Raw genomic sequence first — 17008 nt, 5'->3', positions numbered from 1 at the left:
TGGGGTTGATAGTCACACAGCAAGTGTAGTTTTCCTAATTAGGAATTACAAGCATGGGGAGTTCCCTTCGTGGCGCAACGGTTAACGAATCCGACTAGGAACCATGAGGCTGCGGGTTTGATCCCTGGCCTCACTCAGTGGATTAAGGATCTGGTGTTGCCCTGAGCTGTGGTGTAGGTCGTAGACATGGCTCGGATCTAGTGTTGCTGTGGCTCTGGCATAGGCTGGTGGCTACAGCTCTGATTAGACCCCTAGCCTGGGAACCTGCATGTGCTGTGGGTGCAGCCCAAGAAGAGACAAAAAAAAAATTACAAGCATGATTCCCACTTCCACTGTCATAAAAAATGTAAATGTTTCCCCATGTTCTGATGGGGACAGCTTTTTCCATGCTGCCAGGTGGAAGGCACACCAGCTGTGTTTAGATCTTTTTTTTTTTTTTTTTTTGGCTTTTGTCCTTTTAGGGCCATACCTGTGGCACATAGAGGTTCCCAGGCTAGGGGTCTAATCGGAGCTGTAGCTGCCAGCCTACACCATGGCCACAGCAACACGGGATCCAAGCCACGTCTGTGACCTACACCACAGCTCACGGCAACGCTGGATCCTTAACCCACTGAGCAAGGCCAGGGATCGAACCGGCAACCTCATGGTTCCTAGTTGGGTTTGTTAACCACTGTTCATGACAGGAACTCCTATTTTTTATCTTTTTAGGGCCACACCTGCAGCATATGGAGGTTTGCAGGCTAGGGGTCGAATCAGAGCTATAGCCGCTGGCCTACACCACAGCCACACTAATGCTGGTTCTGAGCTGCATCTGCGACCTACGCCACAGCTCATGGGACTGCTGGATCCTTAACCCACTGATGGAGGTCAGGGATTGAATCTGCGTCCTCATGGATACTAGTCATATTTGTTTCTGCTGAGCCACAACAGGAACTCCTCCACAAATTTCTGTATCTTTTTTCCCCTATTTTTTGGCTGTCCCACAGCCTACGGAGTTCCCAAGCCAGGGATCAGATCTGAGCTGGAGTTGTAGCAACACCAGATCCTTTAACCCACTTGCTGGGCTGGGGATCAAACCTGTGTCCTAGTTTAGACACTGCGGATCCCACTGCCACAGTGGGAACTCCTGGGCCTGATCTTAAAGTGAGCCTCGGGTCCTCAATGCTGGTCCATTAGCAGAGCTAATTCTGCTGAACTTAAGACTGGTAGGTGCTGGTTGAGACTCTGGGGACACCCATCTAAAAAGCTCCTCACTCTAACAATTGCCTCACATGGAAGTGACCTTAGCCTTGAGGTCCTTTTATAAAGTAACCAGTTGCTTGGAGCTCCTGTTGTGGCTTAGTGGGTTAAGCACCTGACTAGTATCTATGAGGATGCGGGTTCAATCCCTGGCCTTGCTCAGTGGATTAAGGATCCAGTGTTGTTGCCATGAGCTTGGGCATAGGTCGCAGATGCAGCTCATAATGCTGGGAGGGGCCTCGTGCTATTTCTAAGGACCTGAGATTTCTTTCTTCTTTCAAATATTAGGTGAACAGATCCCCACCCAGAGGGACAGTAGTGGAACTACCTGTTGACCCCCAATGTCCCTTTCCCCAGCTTCTGTAGTACAGGAACTTCTGATATTTGTCAAGGAAATGGTGGCCCAGAATAAAAACTACATTTCCCAGCCCCCTCTGCCACTACAAGTGGCCACAAGACGGAATTCTGGCCAATGAAAGAGGAATAAGTTTAGTTATATATACATATTCCTTAAAAACAAAGGGGATCCCCTCTCTCTCTCCCCTCCCCCTGCACCTGGAGCTGATGAGGTGGGTATCATGAGGAAGAGGTGGGACAGGAGAGCAACATGACACATGGGGATGGAGCCCATCCTCTGACATGGAGGGGTCACCCTATCAGCTCTCGGTGATTACATGAGACTTCACATGAGTAAGAAATAAACTTCCATCTTGTTTAAGCCACTATTATTTTGGGCTTCTCTGTCATAAGAGCATAACATTACATGAACTAATAAAGACAAAGAAGACTCTCATGGGCCTCCAACTACCAGCCAAGGGATCAAACCTCCCCAGCCCAGCCTCCTGTTTCACTCCCACCAACCCAGCTGTCCCCAGCCCCTCCTATAATCCAGTCCTCCAAACACTTCCTAGGTTTTCAGCAAATTTAATACACGGGTCTCAAAAGTCAATGGCAAGGGTAAAGCGAAAAACATAAAAACAGGGTCAGAAGAGGGGGCTGTGGGCACACACAGGGAATAGCGAGGCGAGTTAGTTGGAGCAGGGGGATGCCCTTCCTTGGGTGTCACATCTCATCCAAACCGTAGTCCTCCTCGGGAAAGTCCCCCACTGTCACAACCGATGGTTTGACGAAGGCGCCGTACTTGGCCTGGCATTCAAAGTAGCGCTTCCCATTCACACTGCAGGGCATGATGGGGGAGGCAGCGTCACAGGGCGCCTACTCCAGATGCTGGTGTGGGCTGCTCCCCCCAGACTACATGCATGCACTTACACATAAACGCACACATACGCACACGCAGACACCTGAGTGGGCATCTTTACCTGCCATCATTCTTCCCTAGCGGCTCATCGTAGCGGACGCCGATCCAGTAGCCAGGCTTGAAATCTGTGAGTCCTGCCCAAGGGAGAAATCCCAGTGAAACCCTTTTTTTTGGTCTTTTTGTCTTTTACGGCCGCACCTGCAGCATATGGAGGTTCCCAGGCTAGGGGTCCAACGGGAGCTGTAGCCACTGGCCTACGCCACAGCCACAGCAACGCAGGACCTGAGCCTCGACCTACGCCACAGCTCAGGGCAACGCCGGATCCTTAACCCACTGAGCAAGGTCAGGGATCAAACCCGTCTGCACAGATGCTAGTTGGGTTTGCTAACCGCAGAGCCACGATGGGAACTCCTGGTCTCCCTGTTCTTACCCTATTCTCTTTTCACTCCACACTCCCAGCCAAAGGGGGTTGTGTACAAATCAAAGGAAAGAGCACCACGGCCTTGCCCCAAATTTCTCAAAGGCTGCCCATCTTACTCAGCATAAACTCCACACTGCTTACAGCCAAATGATTTCTGACAAGGGCACCAAGACAGTTCAATGAGGAAAGAAGAGTCTTTTCAAAAAACCATGCTGGGACAACTAGATATCCAGATGGAAGGAGATGAAACTGGACTCTTAGCTCACACCATATGGAAAAAATTGCTCAAAACAGGTCAAAGACCTAAATGTAAGATGTAACACTATAAAACTCTTAGAAGAAAATATAGGAACAGTGGTTTCCCGTTGTGGCTCAGTGGTTAATGAATCTGACTAGGAACCATGAGGTTGTGGGTTCGATTCCTGGCCTCGCTCAGTGGGTTAAGGATCCGGCATTGCCCTGAGCTGTGGTGCAGGTTGCAAATGTGGCTTGGATCTGATGTTGTTATGGCTCTGGCGTAGGCTGGCAGCCACAGCTCCGATTCGACCCCTAGCCTGGGAACCTCCATATGCCACAGGAAGTGGCCCTAGAAAAGGCAAAAAGACAAAAAAAAAAACCCAAAAAACAACAACAAAAAGAAAATACAGGAACAAATCTTGGTGACCTTGTATTAGGCATTGATTTCTTCCTTTTTAGGGCCACACCTATGGCATATGTAAGTCAAATTGGAGCTGCAGCAGCCAGCTTATGCCACAGCCACAGCAACGCCAGATCCCAGCTGCATCTGCTACCTATGCTGCAGCTTACAGCAATGCTAGATCCTCAACCACTGGGTGGGGCCAGGGATCAAACCTACGTCCTTATGAATACTAGTTGGGTTCTTTTTTTTTTTTTTGGTCTTTTTGTCTTTTTGCTATTTCTTGGACTGCTCCCGAGGCACATGGAGGTTCCCAGGCTAGGGGTCGAATCGGAGCTGTAGCCACCAGCCTACACCAGAGCCACAGCAACTTGGGATCCGAGCCGCGTCTGCAGCCTACACCACAGCTCACGGCAACGCCGGATCGTTAACCCACTGAGCAAGGGCAGGGATTGAACCTGCAACCTCATGGTTCCTAATCGGATTCGTTAACCACTGCGCCACGACGGGAACTCCACTAGTTGGGTTCTTTACCCACTGAGCCACCACAGGAACTCCTTGGCACTGGTTTCATAGATATAATACCAAGCACAGATGCAAGAAAAGAAAAAAACAGATAAATTGGATTTCAGGAAAATTAAAAATTTTTGTGCTTCAAAGGACACTATCAAGAAAGTAAAAAGATGAAACAATCCACAGAATGGGAGAAAATACTTGCAAATCATGTATTTGATAAAGAAGGTGTATCTAGGAATTTTCGTCATGGAGCAGTAGAAATGAATCTGACTAGGAATCATGTGGTTGCAGGTTCGATCCCTGGCCTCGCTCAGTGGGTTAAAGGATCTGGCGTTGCCATGAGCTGTGGTGTAGGTTGCAGACGCAGCTCAGATCCCACATTGCTGTGGCTGTGAGGTAGGCTGGCAGCTGCAGCTCCAATTGGACCCCTGGCCTGGGAACCTCCATATGCCATGGGTGTGGCCCTAAAAAGCAAAAAAAAAAAGATGTATCTAAAATATAGAAAGAACTCTCACAGCTTGTCATGGGCTGAAGTGCATCCCCCTAAATTCATATGTTGAAGCCCTAACCCCCAGTAGCTCTGAATGTAACTGAATTTGGAGACCGGCCTTTAAAGAGATAAGTTAAAATGAGGCCGTTAGGGTGGGACCTAGGATGACGGTCATTGTCATAAGTGGGAATCTGGACAGAGGCTCCAGGGATGTGCTTGCACACAGAGGAAGGGCCACGTGAGGACACACCGGGTGGCCGTCTGCAAGCCAAGGAGAGAGGCCTCAGAAAAAACAAACCTGCCGAGGCCTTGATCTTGGACTCCCATCCTCCAGAACTATGAGAAATAAATTTCAGCGAGTTCCCATCGTGGCTCAGCGGAAACGAATCTGAATAGGAATCATAAGGATGCAGGTTCGATCCCTGGCCTCACTCAGTGGGTTAAGGATCCGGCGTTGCCATGAGCTGTGGTGTAGGCTGCAGACAGGCTCAGATCATACTTTGCTGTGGCTGTGGTGTAGGCCAGCAGCTGTAGCTCTGATTCGACCCCTAGCCTGGGAACTTTTGTCTGCTGCGGGTGCGGCCCTAAAAAGAAAAAGAAAAAAAAATTTCAGTTGTCTAAGCTACCCCATATGTGGTAATCTGTTAGGGTAGCCCTAATACACAACAACAAAAAGACAAACTACTCAAATGAAAAATGGGCAAAAGGCCTAAAGAGCCCTTTCTCTAAAGAAGATATACAGATGGCCATTAAGCGCCTACAAAGAGGCTCAATATCATTAGCCATCCTAGAAATGCAAAGCCAAACCAGAATGCTCCGCCACTTCACACCCATTAGAATGGCGTTAATCAGGGAGATAGATAATAGTAAGTATTAAGGAGGATGTGGAGAAATTGGAACCGCACACATGGCTGGTGGGAATGTAAAACGGTGCAGCCACTGGTGGAAACAGTGTGGCAATTCCTCAAAAGGCTGGACACAGAGTTCCTGTGTGACTCAGCAATTTCATTCCTAGGTATAGAGAAATGGAAATACAAAATGCTTGTCCACACAAAACCTTACACAAGAGTATACAAAGCAGGAATTCCCGTAGTGGTGCAGCGGAAATGAATCGGACTAGGAACCATGAGGTTGTGGGTTCTATCCCTGGCCTCGCTCAGTGGGTTAAGGATCCAGCATTGCTGTGAGCTGTGGTGTAGGTGGCAGACGCGGCTCGGATCCAGTGTTGCTGTGGCTGTGGCGTAGGCCGGCAGCTACAGCTCTGATTCGACCCCTAGCCTGGGAACTCCATATGCCACGGGAGTGGCCCTAAAAAGACAAAAAAAAAAAAAAAAGATCATACAAAGCAGCAGTATTTGTGATCGCCAAAAAGTAGAAAGGACCCCAAAGTCCTTCAACTGATGGATGAATAAATAAAATGTGGTGTTGCATACAATGCAATACTGTTTAGTGATAAGGAGAAATGAAATATAGCTACATGCTACTACATGGATAGTCCTTGAAATTATGGTTCTAGTGAAAGAAGCCAGTCACGAAAAATCACATATTGTACGACTCCATTTACATGAAACTTCCAGAATAAGCCAGTCTATAAAGACAGAACATATGGAGTTCCTGTTGTGGCTCAGCGGTTAATGAACCCAACCAGCATCCATGAGGATGTGGGTTTGATCCCTGGCCTCACTCAGTGGGTTAAGGATCCGGCATTGCCATGAGCTGTGGTGTAGGTTGAAGAGGCAGCTTGGATCTGGTGTTGCTATGGCTGTGGTGTAGGCTGGTGGCTGCAGCTCCGATTCGACCCCTAGCCTGGGAACCTCCATATGCCACAGGTGCAACCCTAAAAAGACAAAAGACAAAAAAAAATAATAAAAAAATTAAAAAATAAAGACAGAACATCGGTTAGTGGCCAAGTGAGTGGACTGGGGAACTGAGGTCTCAGAAATGGGGATTAGCTGCTAATGGTTACAGGGTTTCTTTATGGGGTGATGAAATGTAAAACTGGCTGTGGTGATGACTGCATAATTCTGTGAACATACTAAATAAAAACTTCTGCGTCAGAGTTCCCTTGTAGTGCAGAGGGTTAAGGATCCAGTGTTGCCACAGCAGCAGCTCGGGCTGCTACTGAGACATAGGTTTGATCCCTGGCCTGGGAACTTCCACATGCTGTGGACATGGCCAAAAACAAAAACAAAAATCAATGAACAGCACTCTTCAAATGGGTGAATTTTATGGTATAAAAATTTTATCTCAATAAAGCTGTTATTAAAAAAACAAACCAAACACTGCTCTCTCCTGCCTCCAAGGCCCAGCACGGTCCAGCCTTGCCCTGACCTGGACCTCACTTCTTAGCTCTCCCCTCATTCACTCCCTGAGAGCCTTGCTGACTTCCTTTCTGTGCCTCAAAGGGGCCAAGCTAGTTTCTGCTTGAAGGATGAGGGTTTCTATGAGAAAATGGCCTTTACACTCACTACTCTCTCTGGCTGGAATGCTCTTCCCCTGGCCTTTTTTTTTTTTTTTGTCTTTTTAGGGCCACCCCTGGGCATATGGAGGTTCCCAGGCTAGGGGTCAAACTGGAGCTGGAGCTGCCGGCCTACACCACGGCCACAGCAACGCCAGATCCAAGCTGCCTCTTTGATCTACACCACAGCTCATGGCAGTGCCAGATCCTTAACCCACTGAGCGGGGTCAGGGACTGAACCCATATCTTCATGGATACTAGTCGGGTTTGTTTCACTGAGTCACAACGGGAACTTGGCCCCCAACCCCACCTTTTAACCTTCACTTACCCTTCAGATAGTCCTTCCCCCAGGAAGCCCTCCTGGTTTACGCTTCAGGTGTGGGGTAGGATGGTCTGGTACTTCCTCTCAGCTCACATGGCCCCGGAAGCTTCCCTCATCCCTGCCCCGATCACCTCAGCCTGTGCTTTCCTCATCGCAGCCCTAACAATACTGCCCGTTTCCCCCATCTTGGCTCTGCCCACCGTGCCCCAGGCTTTCACCTCGGTACTGACCACTCGGCCTCTACTTCCTCCATCCCAGCCTAAGTCACTCAGCCTCTGCTTCCCACTTCTCTGCTGCGCACACACTGGGCTGTCCTGGTCAGTCCCTGGGTCCATCTCCCCTACTGGACTGAGATCTCCTTGAGGGCTGGGTCCCCAGCACGGCTCACCTTCAGGCGGGGCACTAAGCCTCCGTGGGCCACGTACCTACATACATGACAGTGCCCCGGCGAGGGGGCTGCCCAGGCGCCCGCACCTCACAGCGGCTCCCCACGGGGATGGCACTGGCCTGGGCCTCCTCCTCGATGAGGCGCTGGGAGCTCTCAGCCTCTCGCTGCGCCCGCTCCTCTTCATTGTATCGGCCGAGCTTGTTGCGCTTCAGGAAGGAGCGGACTGAGTCTGTGGGTGGAGTGGGGTGGGGAGGGGGGTCAGACATGGTCTCCTGGGTCGGGGGGGCCTCGCCACAATCCAGAATGTAAAGGGAAGATGCGCACCTCCAGTCTTTCAGGTTACTCCTTCCCACGTCCCTTGGTGTCACACTTGCCTCCTGCCAGCCCCTGAAAGCCTTCTCCCCTCCCCCACAACACATTCCCGTCTGTCCCCACACACATATACCGACTGCCTCGCTGTCCAGTCTGCTCCACGTATTCTACCTGGCTCTGCCCCTTACACCACGCTCCCAATGTGACCCTGACCAGCCCCTCATGCCTGACCCCCTCACCCTAGACCTTCCTCTCACACCCCCTCCACTTTGCCATGGCCCTGCCTGCCTGCCCACAGTCCCTCACACCCTACGCTGGTCCACCCCAGAAGGCTCTCCCGTGACCCATCTGTCCCCAACCTCACCCCACTCCCTCATTCCCCCATGCCCACCTGTCCCCACCACCTACTTCCCCTCAATGCCCCCGTCTATCTCATCTGTCCCCACACACCCCCAACTCCCTCTGCCTCCCACTGGCCCCTGGGCACCCCGTACTTTGCCTCTGGTCGTAGGCTTCTTGTGAGATCTTGTACTTCTCCACCTTGGACATGTCCTCGTACTCCCCAAGGCGGGCACCGCTGTGGTCAATGACCTGCCGTGAGGGGAGGGGTCAGTGGGGATCAGGGCCTGGGCAGGGAGGCCTGGGACGCTGAGGGGGTGAGCGTGGCTGCGTCCTGGAGCCTTCCATGGATTCAAGTCTCTCGTGAATCAGAAAAATCACATTCCTCCACCATCACCTTCACCCCCGTCTTCTCCTCTCCCCAGAGCCCAGTGGAAGGGGTGACAGCAGGGGCCTTCGATGGCCGTTTCCCCTTCCACACTCCATCCAAGCCCTGGAGGCTGCATCTGCCTCCAGCAACCCCCATGTACTGGCATCACATCACTGATGGCCCCAGGACACGGAACTGAAGGACAGAGCCCGGGCCTTGCTTATGAGCCTCCTGGGCAGTGCATCTATCCCTTCTGGGCCTCTGGGACCCTCCTAAGCTGACCCCAACTTCTAGATCCTGAAGCATCTCTTCCGGTACTGCCCCCAACATTCATTTACTCTTGGCCTACTGAGCTCCTCCCAGGGGCCCAGCTGCGCCCAGTGCTGGGTACTAGGGACACGGTGCCGGAGTGGATCAAGCCCTTCTGCATGGAGAGCTCATTCTGCTGAGAGGTCGACCAGAAACAAATCTGCAGCGATGTGTGTTAATTGTAATTACTATTATTTTTTTGGGGGGGGCATAGGGAGTTCCTGGGCCAGAGATCAGATCCAACTTACCCCGCAGTTGTAGCAACACCCTATCTTTGACTCACTGAGCTGGGCTGGGGATTAAACCTGCGTCCCAGCTCCAGAGACGCCGCTGATCCCCTTTTGCCACAGTGGGGACTCTAGGGATGTGTACTGAACCCTACAGGATGACAAAGTTCTATGCAGAAAGATACCATGAAGAGGCTTCTGGAAGACGGGGTTGCCTGAGACAAGGCCTGAAGGAACAACAGGCACAAGCTCCCGGATGGAGAAATATCTTTAGCCCCTTTGAGGAATGGCAGGGCCCGCGTGGCAGAAGTGAGCCAGGGGGATGGCAGGGGAGACACAAGAGATCATTGGAGACTTTGGCTTTTTCCCAGAATGAGATGCTCAGCCAGAAGCCTCTGATCTGACTTGGGGGTTCATATGTTCCCTCAGCCAAGTGTAGGAGGGAGATGGAGGGGCACAGGGATGGGAGCAGAGAGACCAGAGATGAAGCTGGAGGCTGGGCCTGTGTGGGGGCGGAGGGGGAGAATAGTGTGGATTCTGCATAGATGTTCTAGGTGGAGCCCTTAGGGTCTGAGGACAGATCAGATTGGGGTGGGAGGGAGAGAGGTCAGGAACACCTGAGGTGTCTGGCATGAGCCACTGGACTAACATGGCAAAACAGAAACGGCCAAGGAGCACTCAGAATTTCTACTCTGTTAGGTATTTTTGTAAGTTTGAAGTTACTGGCATTCGCTATTGTGAGGAATTTGAGGGATATTTATATACAGAACAAATACAAATTCTCCAGAGGATCCACCTCTGAGAAACCCGCCTTGTGTGGCCTCAGAAGTCAGCGAGTGGCATGTCCATAGCTGAAACCATGCGTGTGGAACCCTCCCATTTGAAGATGCCACCGCCCAGCCTGACCCACCAGCACCCCTATGTCAACTGCCCAGGTCAGGCCAGAGGCAGTCATGGGCTCTTCACAATCCTGACCAATTCCTATCATGGTCCACAACCCACTGCCTCAACTGGACTCTAGAGACAACCTCCTCCTTGCTCTCCCCACCCCTCTGTCCTCCACAGTCTGTTCCCTACATGTAGTCAGTGGGAGTCTGTGAACTCTGAGTGAGACCAGGACCCGCCTGGCTCCGAGTCCTCCCTTGGCTCCCACTTCCTTCCACAATAGAGGAGGTCACTCTTCAGCCCCTAGACCCAATGTGCTCCCTCCCACCTCGGAGTGTTTGCACAGGCTGTGCCCTCCTCCTGGAGCATCCTTTCCCTTCCTTCAGTTAACCTTCCTATTCTTCAGGTCTCTGCTCAGGTAGCACTTCCTCCAGGAAGTCCTCCTGGATCTCTGATGGGTCAGGCTCCCCAGTAAGGGTGTCCAAGCTCTGTGATCGCTTCCTTCATGGCCCTCATCTCACTGACTCTTCACATCTGTTCCTGTGACTATTCAGCTAACATCTACCTCACACACTGGAGAGAGCTAAAACAGAGACATTCTCAGACTGGATTTACAGCCCTACCCCTGGTATAACACACATGCTCAGTAAACAGTTATGAATAAATGAAAGAGATAAACGAGAGGGAGGCAGTGTACTCTGGGTACACTGACTTCTGGAGCCAGTCCGACTGAGGTAAAAATTCTACCTAGAGTTTCTCCTCAGGAAAGTAACTTCCATCCTGAAGCTAAGTTTCAGGTTAAGCTAAGCTAAGAATTAATTATACCATTTTCCATGTCTTATTTACTGGATTCAATTCATCATTCAACAATGATTCACTGAGCATCCTTTCTGTACCAGGCACTGTTCCAGGTGCTGGAGGAAAATCCGCAGTATGGCACAGGGTGATTAGTGCAAAGGACAAAAACCAAATAAAGTGGGAAAGGAAAGGGAAGAGGTTTAAATTTTAAACTGAAACAACAAAGCTCTCACACTTGGAAGGTGACATTTAAGTAAAGACTGGAAGGAAGGAGTTAGCCATGTGGGCGCAGAAATAAGAACCGTTCGGGCACAGGGAACAGCACATGCAAAGTGCACCGGGGATGCTTGGATGTCTGAGGAGTTTTTGGGGGGAACACTGAGGACAGAGAGGATGATGTGAGCAGATGCATGCAGAGGTCCTGCTTCCAGCTTCTCCCAACATGTGAGCCTCATCACTCACTCTGACCCCCCTCACACTCTGTTCCCTCTGCCTGGCCTGCCCCTCCCACTCTCCTCTTAGGTTGCCCTTTCCTCATCCTTCAGGTCTCAGCTCAGGCATCCCTCCCTTCAGGAGGCCCCTTCTGATACCCCCAGGTGGAGTCAGGCACCTCTTCTGGCTGCCTCCAGTCCCCTGGGGTTTTCTCAGCCCAGTCCAGACCACTCTTGACTGCCAGTGTCTGGTGATGGGTCTGTCTCTCTCCCTGATGGACTGGGAGCTCCACGCGGTTAGGGCCTATTTTAGTTATCGCATATAGCAAACCACAGCAAGCATCTGTTGAATAAGTAAATGAACAGAAGGGAGGGATCCCAGGTAGGGAGGCCTCACATGGATGCGACAGCCGTCATCAACAGGGTATGAGCCCAGCAGGGCATCCTCCTGATCCAGCTTGACATAGAACTTGTCGTCAGGTCCATACAGTTCCAATTCCATGCAAGAAGCAGGGCTGCCCACAACCAGCTGTAGTTTATCCTGTGGGAGGACAGATGGGGAGGCGGAGAAGAGGTGGAAGGTTGTCAGGGGCCCTGTCCTCTATCCTGAGGCTCTGCCCTTTGTGTCCATAACCAACACTCCTTCCCACCATATAGAAATACTCACATGGTATTATCCCTGGTTACCCCTGGCCCCACCTTCTCAGGCCCTGCTCCTGAAACCTGTGACTTTCCCAGGCCCCGCGACCATCCTCTGAAAACTCAGGTTCCCTATGAACCCGCCCCGCTGAGGTTCATTCCCCAGCCTCTGCAACCTCGGTTTATCTCGGGCTTCCTCCCGGCACTGGGGAAGACCCTCCAGGTCTTCTTGGCCCCGCCCCTCAAAGCCCCGCCCCCAAGGCCACACCTTGAACTCTGCTACAGTGAGGCTGCGACTATACCGCTTCTGGGAGCGGAAGCTGTTGAGAGAGCTGCTGATGAAAACGGTCACCGTGGGCGCCGACAACCCCGTCACCTCCATCTCGCCGCGCCCTGAGGGGGCCCGCAGCCCGTTCAGCCTCCCCACACACGCTCCGCAGTCGCCGCCGCTTCTGGGATATCATTCCCTCCCCCTGCTCTGCGACCTGGCCAATCCACGCTCTCCCGCCAGGAGGGTCGGCCAATCGCCGCATCTCTTCGCCGCCGCCAGGAGGAGGATTCTCCCTAGTCTTGGGCCCAGCCAATCCTGAAAGGCCTTCCACCCGGTACAGTTCTTCCAATAGGGGCACGGGAGACGGCCCGGCGGACGAAGGCCGAAGCCAGGAGGAAGGACTGGCAAGAGCTACTCCAGTCTGCGACGGGTAAACTCGCGCATGTGCATTGGCCTTCGGTCGGCAGAAAGCCATGGCTTCTTTATGCGTAGAGCTTTGGCTTATGTGACGCACTGTATTTCTGGCTCTCGTACCACACTATTCTGTAAACTGGGAAGCGAAGCCCAGATGTTGGAAGCAATTATTCTAGGATATCAAGAGCTTGAAGCAAGTAATTAATCAAACCTCAGGGCAGAGAACCGAGCGTAAAGCCACTGGGAGCCAGTACTCGAGCGCAGCTCCGCCCCTCTTTTGGCGAAGCTACGAGGTCTGACCCTTCCCGCCACCTGTCGCGCAGCGGGGCAAGCGCGGAAGGCTGGGCGGGCAGCGCGCCGCTATGGAACCGGACGGGACCTACGAGCCAGGCTTCGTGGGTATTCGATTCTGCCAGGAATGGTGAGACACGGCCAGCACGTGTTGGAGGGGAGCAAGTAATGGTCCCAAGACTGACCTTTAACCGCCCCCCCCCCACAGCAACAACATGCTTTACCCCAAGGAAGACAAGGAGAACCGCATTCTGCTCTACGCGGTGAGCGCGAGCCTATCCACCCGTTCCTAACGGGGTCCCGCCCTGCTCCCTGTACAGCCCCCCCGTGGGGTCTGGTCTAGTTCCCGAACTACCCCCCGAGTGAACCCGACTCTTGTCCTGCCCATCCCCGAGGTGATCCTCGATTACACCCCATGATCCCAACCTCGAGATTCCATCCCCTCCGAGGAAGACCCTGCCCTCCTTTCCAGTCCCATCGGGGATCTCTCCGTGACCCCCTTCCCGCCACACTCTCCCTCCCGCAGTGCCGGAATTGTGATTACCAGCAGGAGGCTGACAACAGCTGCATCTACGTCAACAAAATCACACACGAAGTGGAGTGAGTGGCAGGACGGGAGCTCGGGGACGGGGTTGTTGGCTCGGGAGGCTTGGTCTAAGCATAGTTATTCTCTTTTCTCTAACATCAGCGAACTAACCCAGATCATCGCTGACGTGTCCCAGGACCCCACGTTGCCGCGGACTGAAGACCACCCATGCCAAAAGTGAGCATGCAGCCGGTATCGGGGAGGGAGGGTGGCTCGTGCTCACTGGGCAAAGGGAAGAGGGAAGGGTATGGCAGGCTCCGAGTGGCAGACTGTCCCCTCAGGTGCGGCCACAAGGAGGCGGTGTTCTTCCAGTCACACAGTGCCCGGGCCGAGGTGAGTGGCGCCAGAACAAGACTTTCAGGGTGACCTGGACCTGGGCCTTCCTGGGGTGGTGACACTAATACTGGGGGGACCCTGCCCTTCCTGGCATCCTGAACTGGACCTTTAGCTGTAGGAAAAGCCCCTGGTCTGTTCTTCTGAAGTGAGGCTCTTCTGGATGGAGTTTCCGTGTTGTGCCCTCCCAGACCCTAACCGTCCATCCTTTCCGCCAGGACGCCATGCGCTTGTACTACGTGTGCACGGCCCCACACTGCGGCCACCGCTGGACCGAGTGAACCACCCTCCCCTCGTGTAATAAATGCTGTGTTCTGTGCGTGCATTTCCTGTGTTTATTTGCCTCTCGTGGGTTGGATGTGGGGTGCGCAGCCTCAAGCCGTGCGATGCAGGGCACGGTGCTGCGCATAGGCCTCGGGCCTCGAGCTGGTGAAGCCGCAGTCCTCGCACACATGCAGCTTCTCACGGCGCTCGCGGTAAGCGTAGCTGGCTGGCTGCCCGTGCACCTTGGCAAGATGCGCTTCCAGGGAGCAGCGCTGGGTAAATGCTTTCCCGCAAGCTCCGCAGCGGAATGGCCGGATCCCTGCGCAGATGGGCAGGAGGGAGAGAGGACAGATAGGGGAAGACCTCGGAACCCTCTGCTTTCTGTAAGCATTCCCGAATTCCTACTTCCAGTTCACCAGCCACCTGCTGCCTCTGCCCAGCGCAAATGTGGGCCAGACACCTGTGTCCCCACCCCCCTCACGGGGTGTTTTCCTTCCTCTGCAGGAGGACGGAGGCTTCCCTTGCACCCTTCAGTCTGCGACCTGAATCCCGTCATCAATACCTGTTTTCACTCCATATCCCTCAGTAGCCCCCACCCCTCCCTTGTGGCTGGGAGCTGAAGTGGACCTGGTGGCTGAGTCCCCACCCAACAAACACAAGCACAGCTGGAAACTCCACATTCCATGCACCTCCCTTCATTTTGTCCCTTTTCTTCCCAAACCCTGCCACGGCTCACCAGTGTGAGTCCTCATGTGGCGCTTGAGGTCGAAGGCGTCGTGAAAGCCCTTGCCACAACAGCGGCACACGTGGCGGCGTGCAGGGCTGTGGCACTTGAGGTGCCGGGTCAGCATTCGCTGCAAAGGGAAGGCCTTGGGGCAGAGTGGGCATCCAAGTGTCCCAGGGCCCCTAGGAGCGGCAGTCAGAGTGCCCTGAGAGGGCTGCGGGAGGGACATGGGAGTTAGGACCCTGGCTCCTGCTCTGGAGCAAATGGAGCAGCTGGAGAACCAAGGAGGTCTGGGAAGGCCAGAGACTGCACTAGTGCGTGCAAATGCCACACCCTCCCTCCAAGGCCTTCCCTGACCACCCCACCCCATCGCCCTCACCTTGCTTTATGTTTCTCCATAGCTCATGCCGCCTTCCACGGTGATATATATTTGCTTCTAATTTTGTTATCTATACCAGAAGCCCCACCAGATTATAAGCTTCAAGAAGGAATGAGTTTTTGTCTTACTCCTCAACACTTACTGCCTAGAACAGCCCTGGCTCCCAATAAAAACTGAAATAATCTCCAGCACGTTCACATTTCCTTCTTCCAGTGCGTACCCCGCTGAGTCTCGCTTCTGAGAGGCCCAACCTCTTCCCCCAACCCCCATCCTGCTCCTGTCACCCTGTCTGATCCTCTGACATAAAGCAAATCACTACCCACATATTGGCTTGAGTCCCGTTCTGTCCCACAGAGCAGAGAATCCCTTGGGGCAGGGGCTGTGGCTGCCTGCCCTGGAAAAATGGTGCTTGGGATGCAGCCTAAAGTGAGCCCACTACTGAGAAAGGCAAGGCATTCCGGCAGAGAGGACAATGCAGGCAGAGGTCCTGAGGCCAGAGGATGGGAGTAAGGGGCGGTTAGATTCTCTTGAGGCTGGAGCAGGCAGGGGTAAAATGGAGCAGGGTCTTGTGGGCCAGCTGCAGACTCACCGCTGCCCAAGAGTCCCCAAGGCCAGAAGACTGGTGTGCCGGTTGCCCTCCCAGGCTGCTGCGGTCTGAGGAGAGAAGCCAGATGGTGAGACTTTGTGTCTCCCTTGCCCCTCACCTCCAGGCCCAGTTGAGGGGCCCACCTGGGACATAGGTGTCTCCCCGGAGCTGGTCAGGCAGGTGGCCCCAGTCGGGTGGCTGTGGACGTCGACTCCTGACCAGGAAGGCACGGGGCATCACCTCTGGGAGTAGCAAGATGGCTCCACACACGGCTGCTTCCTCCACCTGCTGTCAGACCTCAGGCCCAGGATGACTATCCCAGGTGGGGAAGGGAGGGGGAACCACGGAGGAGCCTCATTCTCTCCATGCAAATTCCGTGACAGGCCCAGGGAGCAGACTTAGCTGGCTCCTGTTACCTCTACCTTGGGCCCTGCCATTCCCCCCACTTCTCTGCCAGGATCCCAGGGACATTCTCCAACCTCTAGGGAAGATAAATGCGAGGGGCCCCCGGGAGGTCAAGCAAGGGCAAGACTGGAGCCTAGATGGCTCTTGGGGGTGGGGAGAGGGGAAACAGAGACCCCAGTGGGGCTGAGTGTCTTTCTTCCCCCAGTACCAGCAGGGCCAAGGACCTAAGGGTCTGTTTGCCAAGCAAATCAGTCACCACCGGACATTCAGCAGCCTGCTTGGTTATTCAAATTGCAGCAGCTGTCTGAGGGAGCAGGGGAGGGGTGACTGTGATTGCTTGCTCCAGAGGGTCCAATTGGTAAGATCAAAGTGAGGGTCCAGGCTGTGCATCTTCATGTAGGAAGCTCCAGCTCTCTGATCCTGAGAGACCCAGAGCTGACATTCAGCCAAGAGCACTGTTTAAGTGTTGGGGGCCTTAAAATACTGATTTGTTGAAGTACCCTTGTGGTGCGGCGGGTTAATGATTTGGTGTCACTGCAGTGGCTCAGGTCACTGCTGTGGCATGGGTTTGATCCCTGGCCTGCGAACTTTCACATGCTGTGGGTGCGGCACCCTCCCCAGAAAAAAACAAAAACGAAAACAAACCTAACAAAATACCCTGGTTTGTGAATCAAGTTAGTAACTGCCTGGGTTAGCAGTCCTCCACTCTCCCACAG

The 17008-nt window shown here is 53.3% G+C and overlaps 3 protein-coding genes across 3 annotated transcripts; 1 reads left to right on the top strand and 2 right to left on the bottom strand.

Annotated features, from left to right (window-relative positions):
- Positions 1-2147: 2147 nt before the first annotated feature.
- On the bottom strand, positions 2148-12510 carry TBCB (tubulin folding cofactor B). The gene is made up of 6 exons (XM_047790594.1): positions 12308-12510; positions 11798-11941; positions 8536-8632; positions 7767-7958; positions 2559-2631; positions 2148-2416 (listed from the first exon to the last, which is right to left on the bottom strand). Exons 1-6 carry the CDS (start codon positions 12419-12421, stop codon positions 2302-2304), a joined length of 735 nt encoding a protein of 244 aa, XP_047646550.1. The 5' UTR covers positions 12422-12510; the 3' UTR covers positions 2148-2301.
- A 183-nt stretch (positions 12511-12693) lies between these two features.
- POLR2I (RNA polymerase II subunit I) lies at positions 12694-15489 on the top strand. Its single transcript, XM_047790595.1, has 7 exons — positions 12694-13145; positions 13224-13278; positions 13542-13615; positions 13704-13778; positions 13883-13934; positions 14153-14250; positions 14703-15489. Exons 1-6 carry the CDS (start codon positions 13087-13089, stop codon positions 14213-14215), a joined length of 378 nt encoding a protein of 125 aa, XP_047646551.1. The 5' UTR covers positions 12694-13086; the 3' UTR covers positions 14216-14250; positions 14703-15489.
- On the bottom strand, positions 14156-16856 carry OVOL3 (ovo like zinc finger 3). The gene is made up of 4 exons (XM_047790596.1): positions 16031-16856; positions 15891-15955; positions 14935-15136; positions 14156-14517 (listed from the first exon to the last, which is right to left on the bottom strand). Exons 1-4 carry the CDS (start codon positions 16122-16124, stop codon positions 14309-14311), a joined length of 570 nt encoding a protein of 189 aa, XP_047646552.1. The 5' UTR covers positions 16125-16856; the 3' UTR covers positions 14156-14308.
- Positions 16857-17008: the final 152 nt, after the last annotated feature.

This window comes from Phacochoerus africanus, chromosome 8 (assembly GCF_016906955.1).
Source record: "Phacochoerus africanus isolate WHEZ1 chromosome 8, ROS_Pafr_v1, whole genome shotgun sequence".
NCBI lineage: Eukaryota > Metazoa > Chordata > Mammalia > Artiodactyla > Suidae > Phacochoerus > Phacochoerus africanus.
Note: the sequence above shows the minus strand (reverse complement) of the source record. Positions and strands in the feature narration are given on the sequence as shown.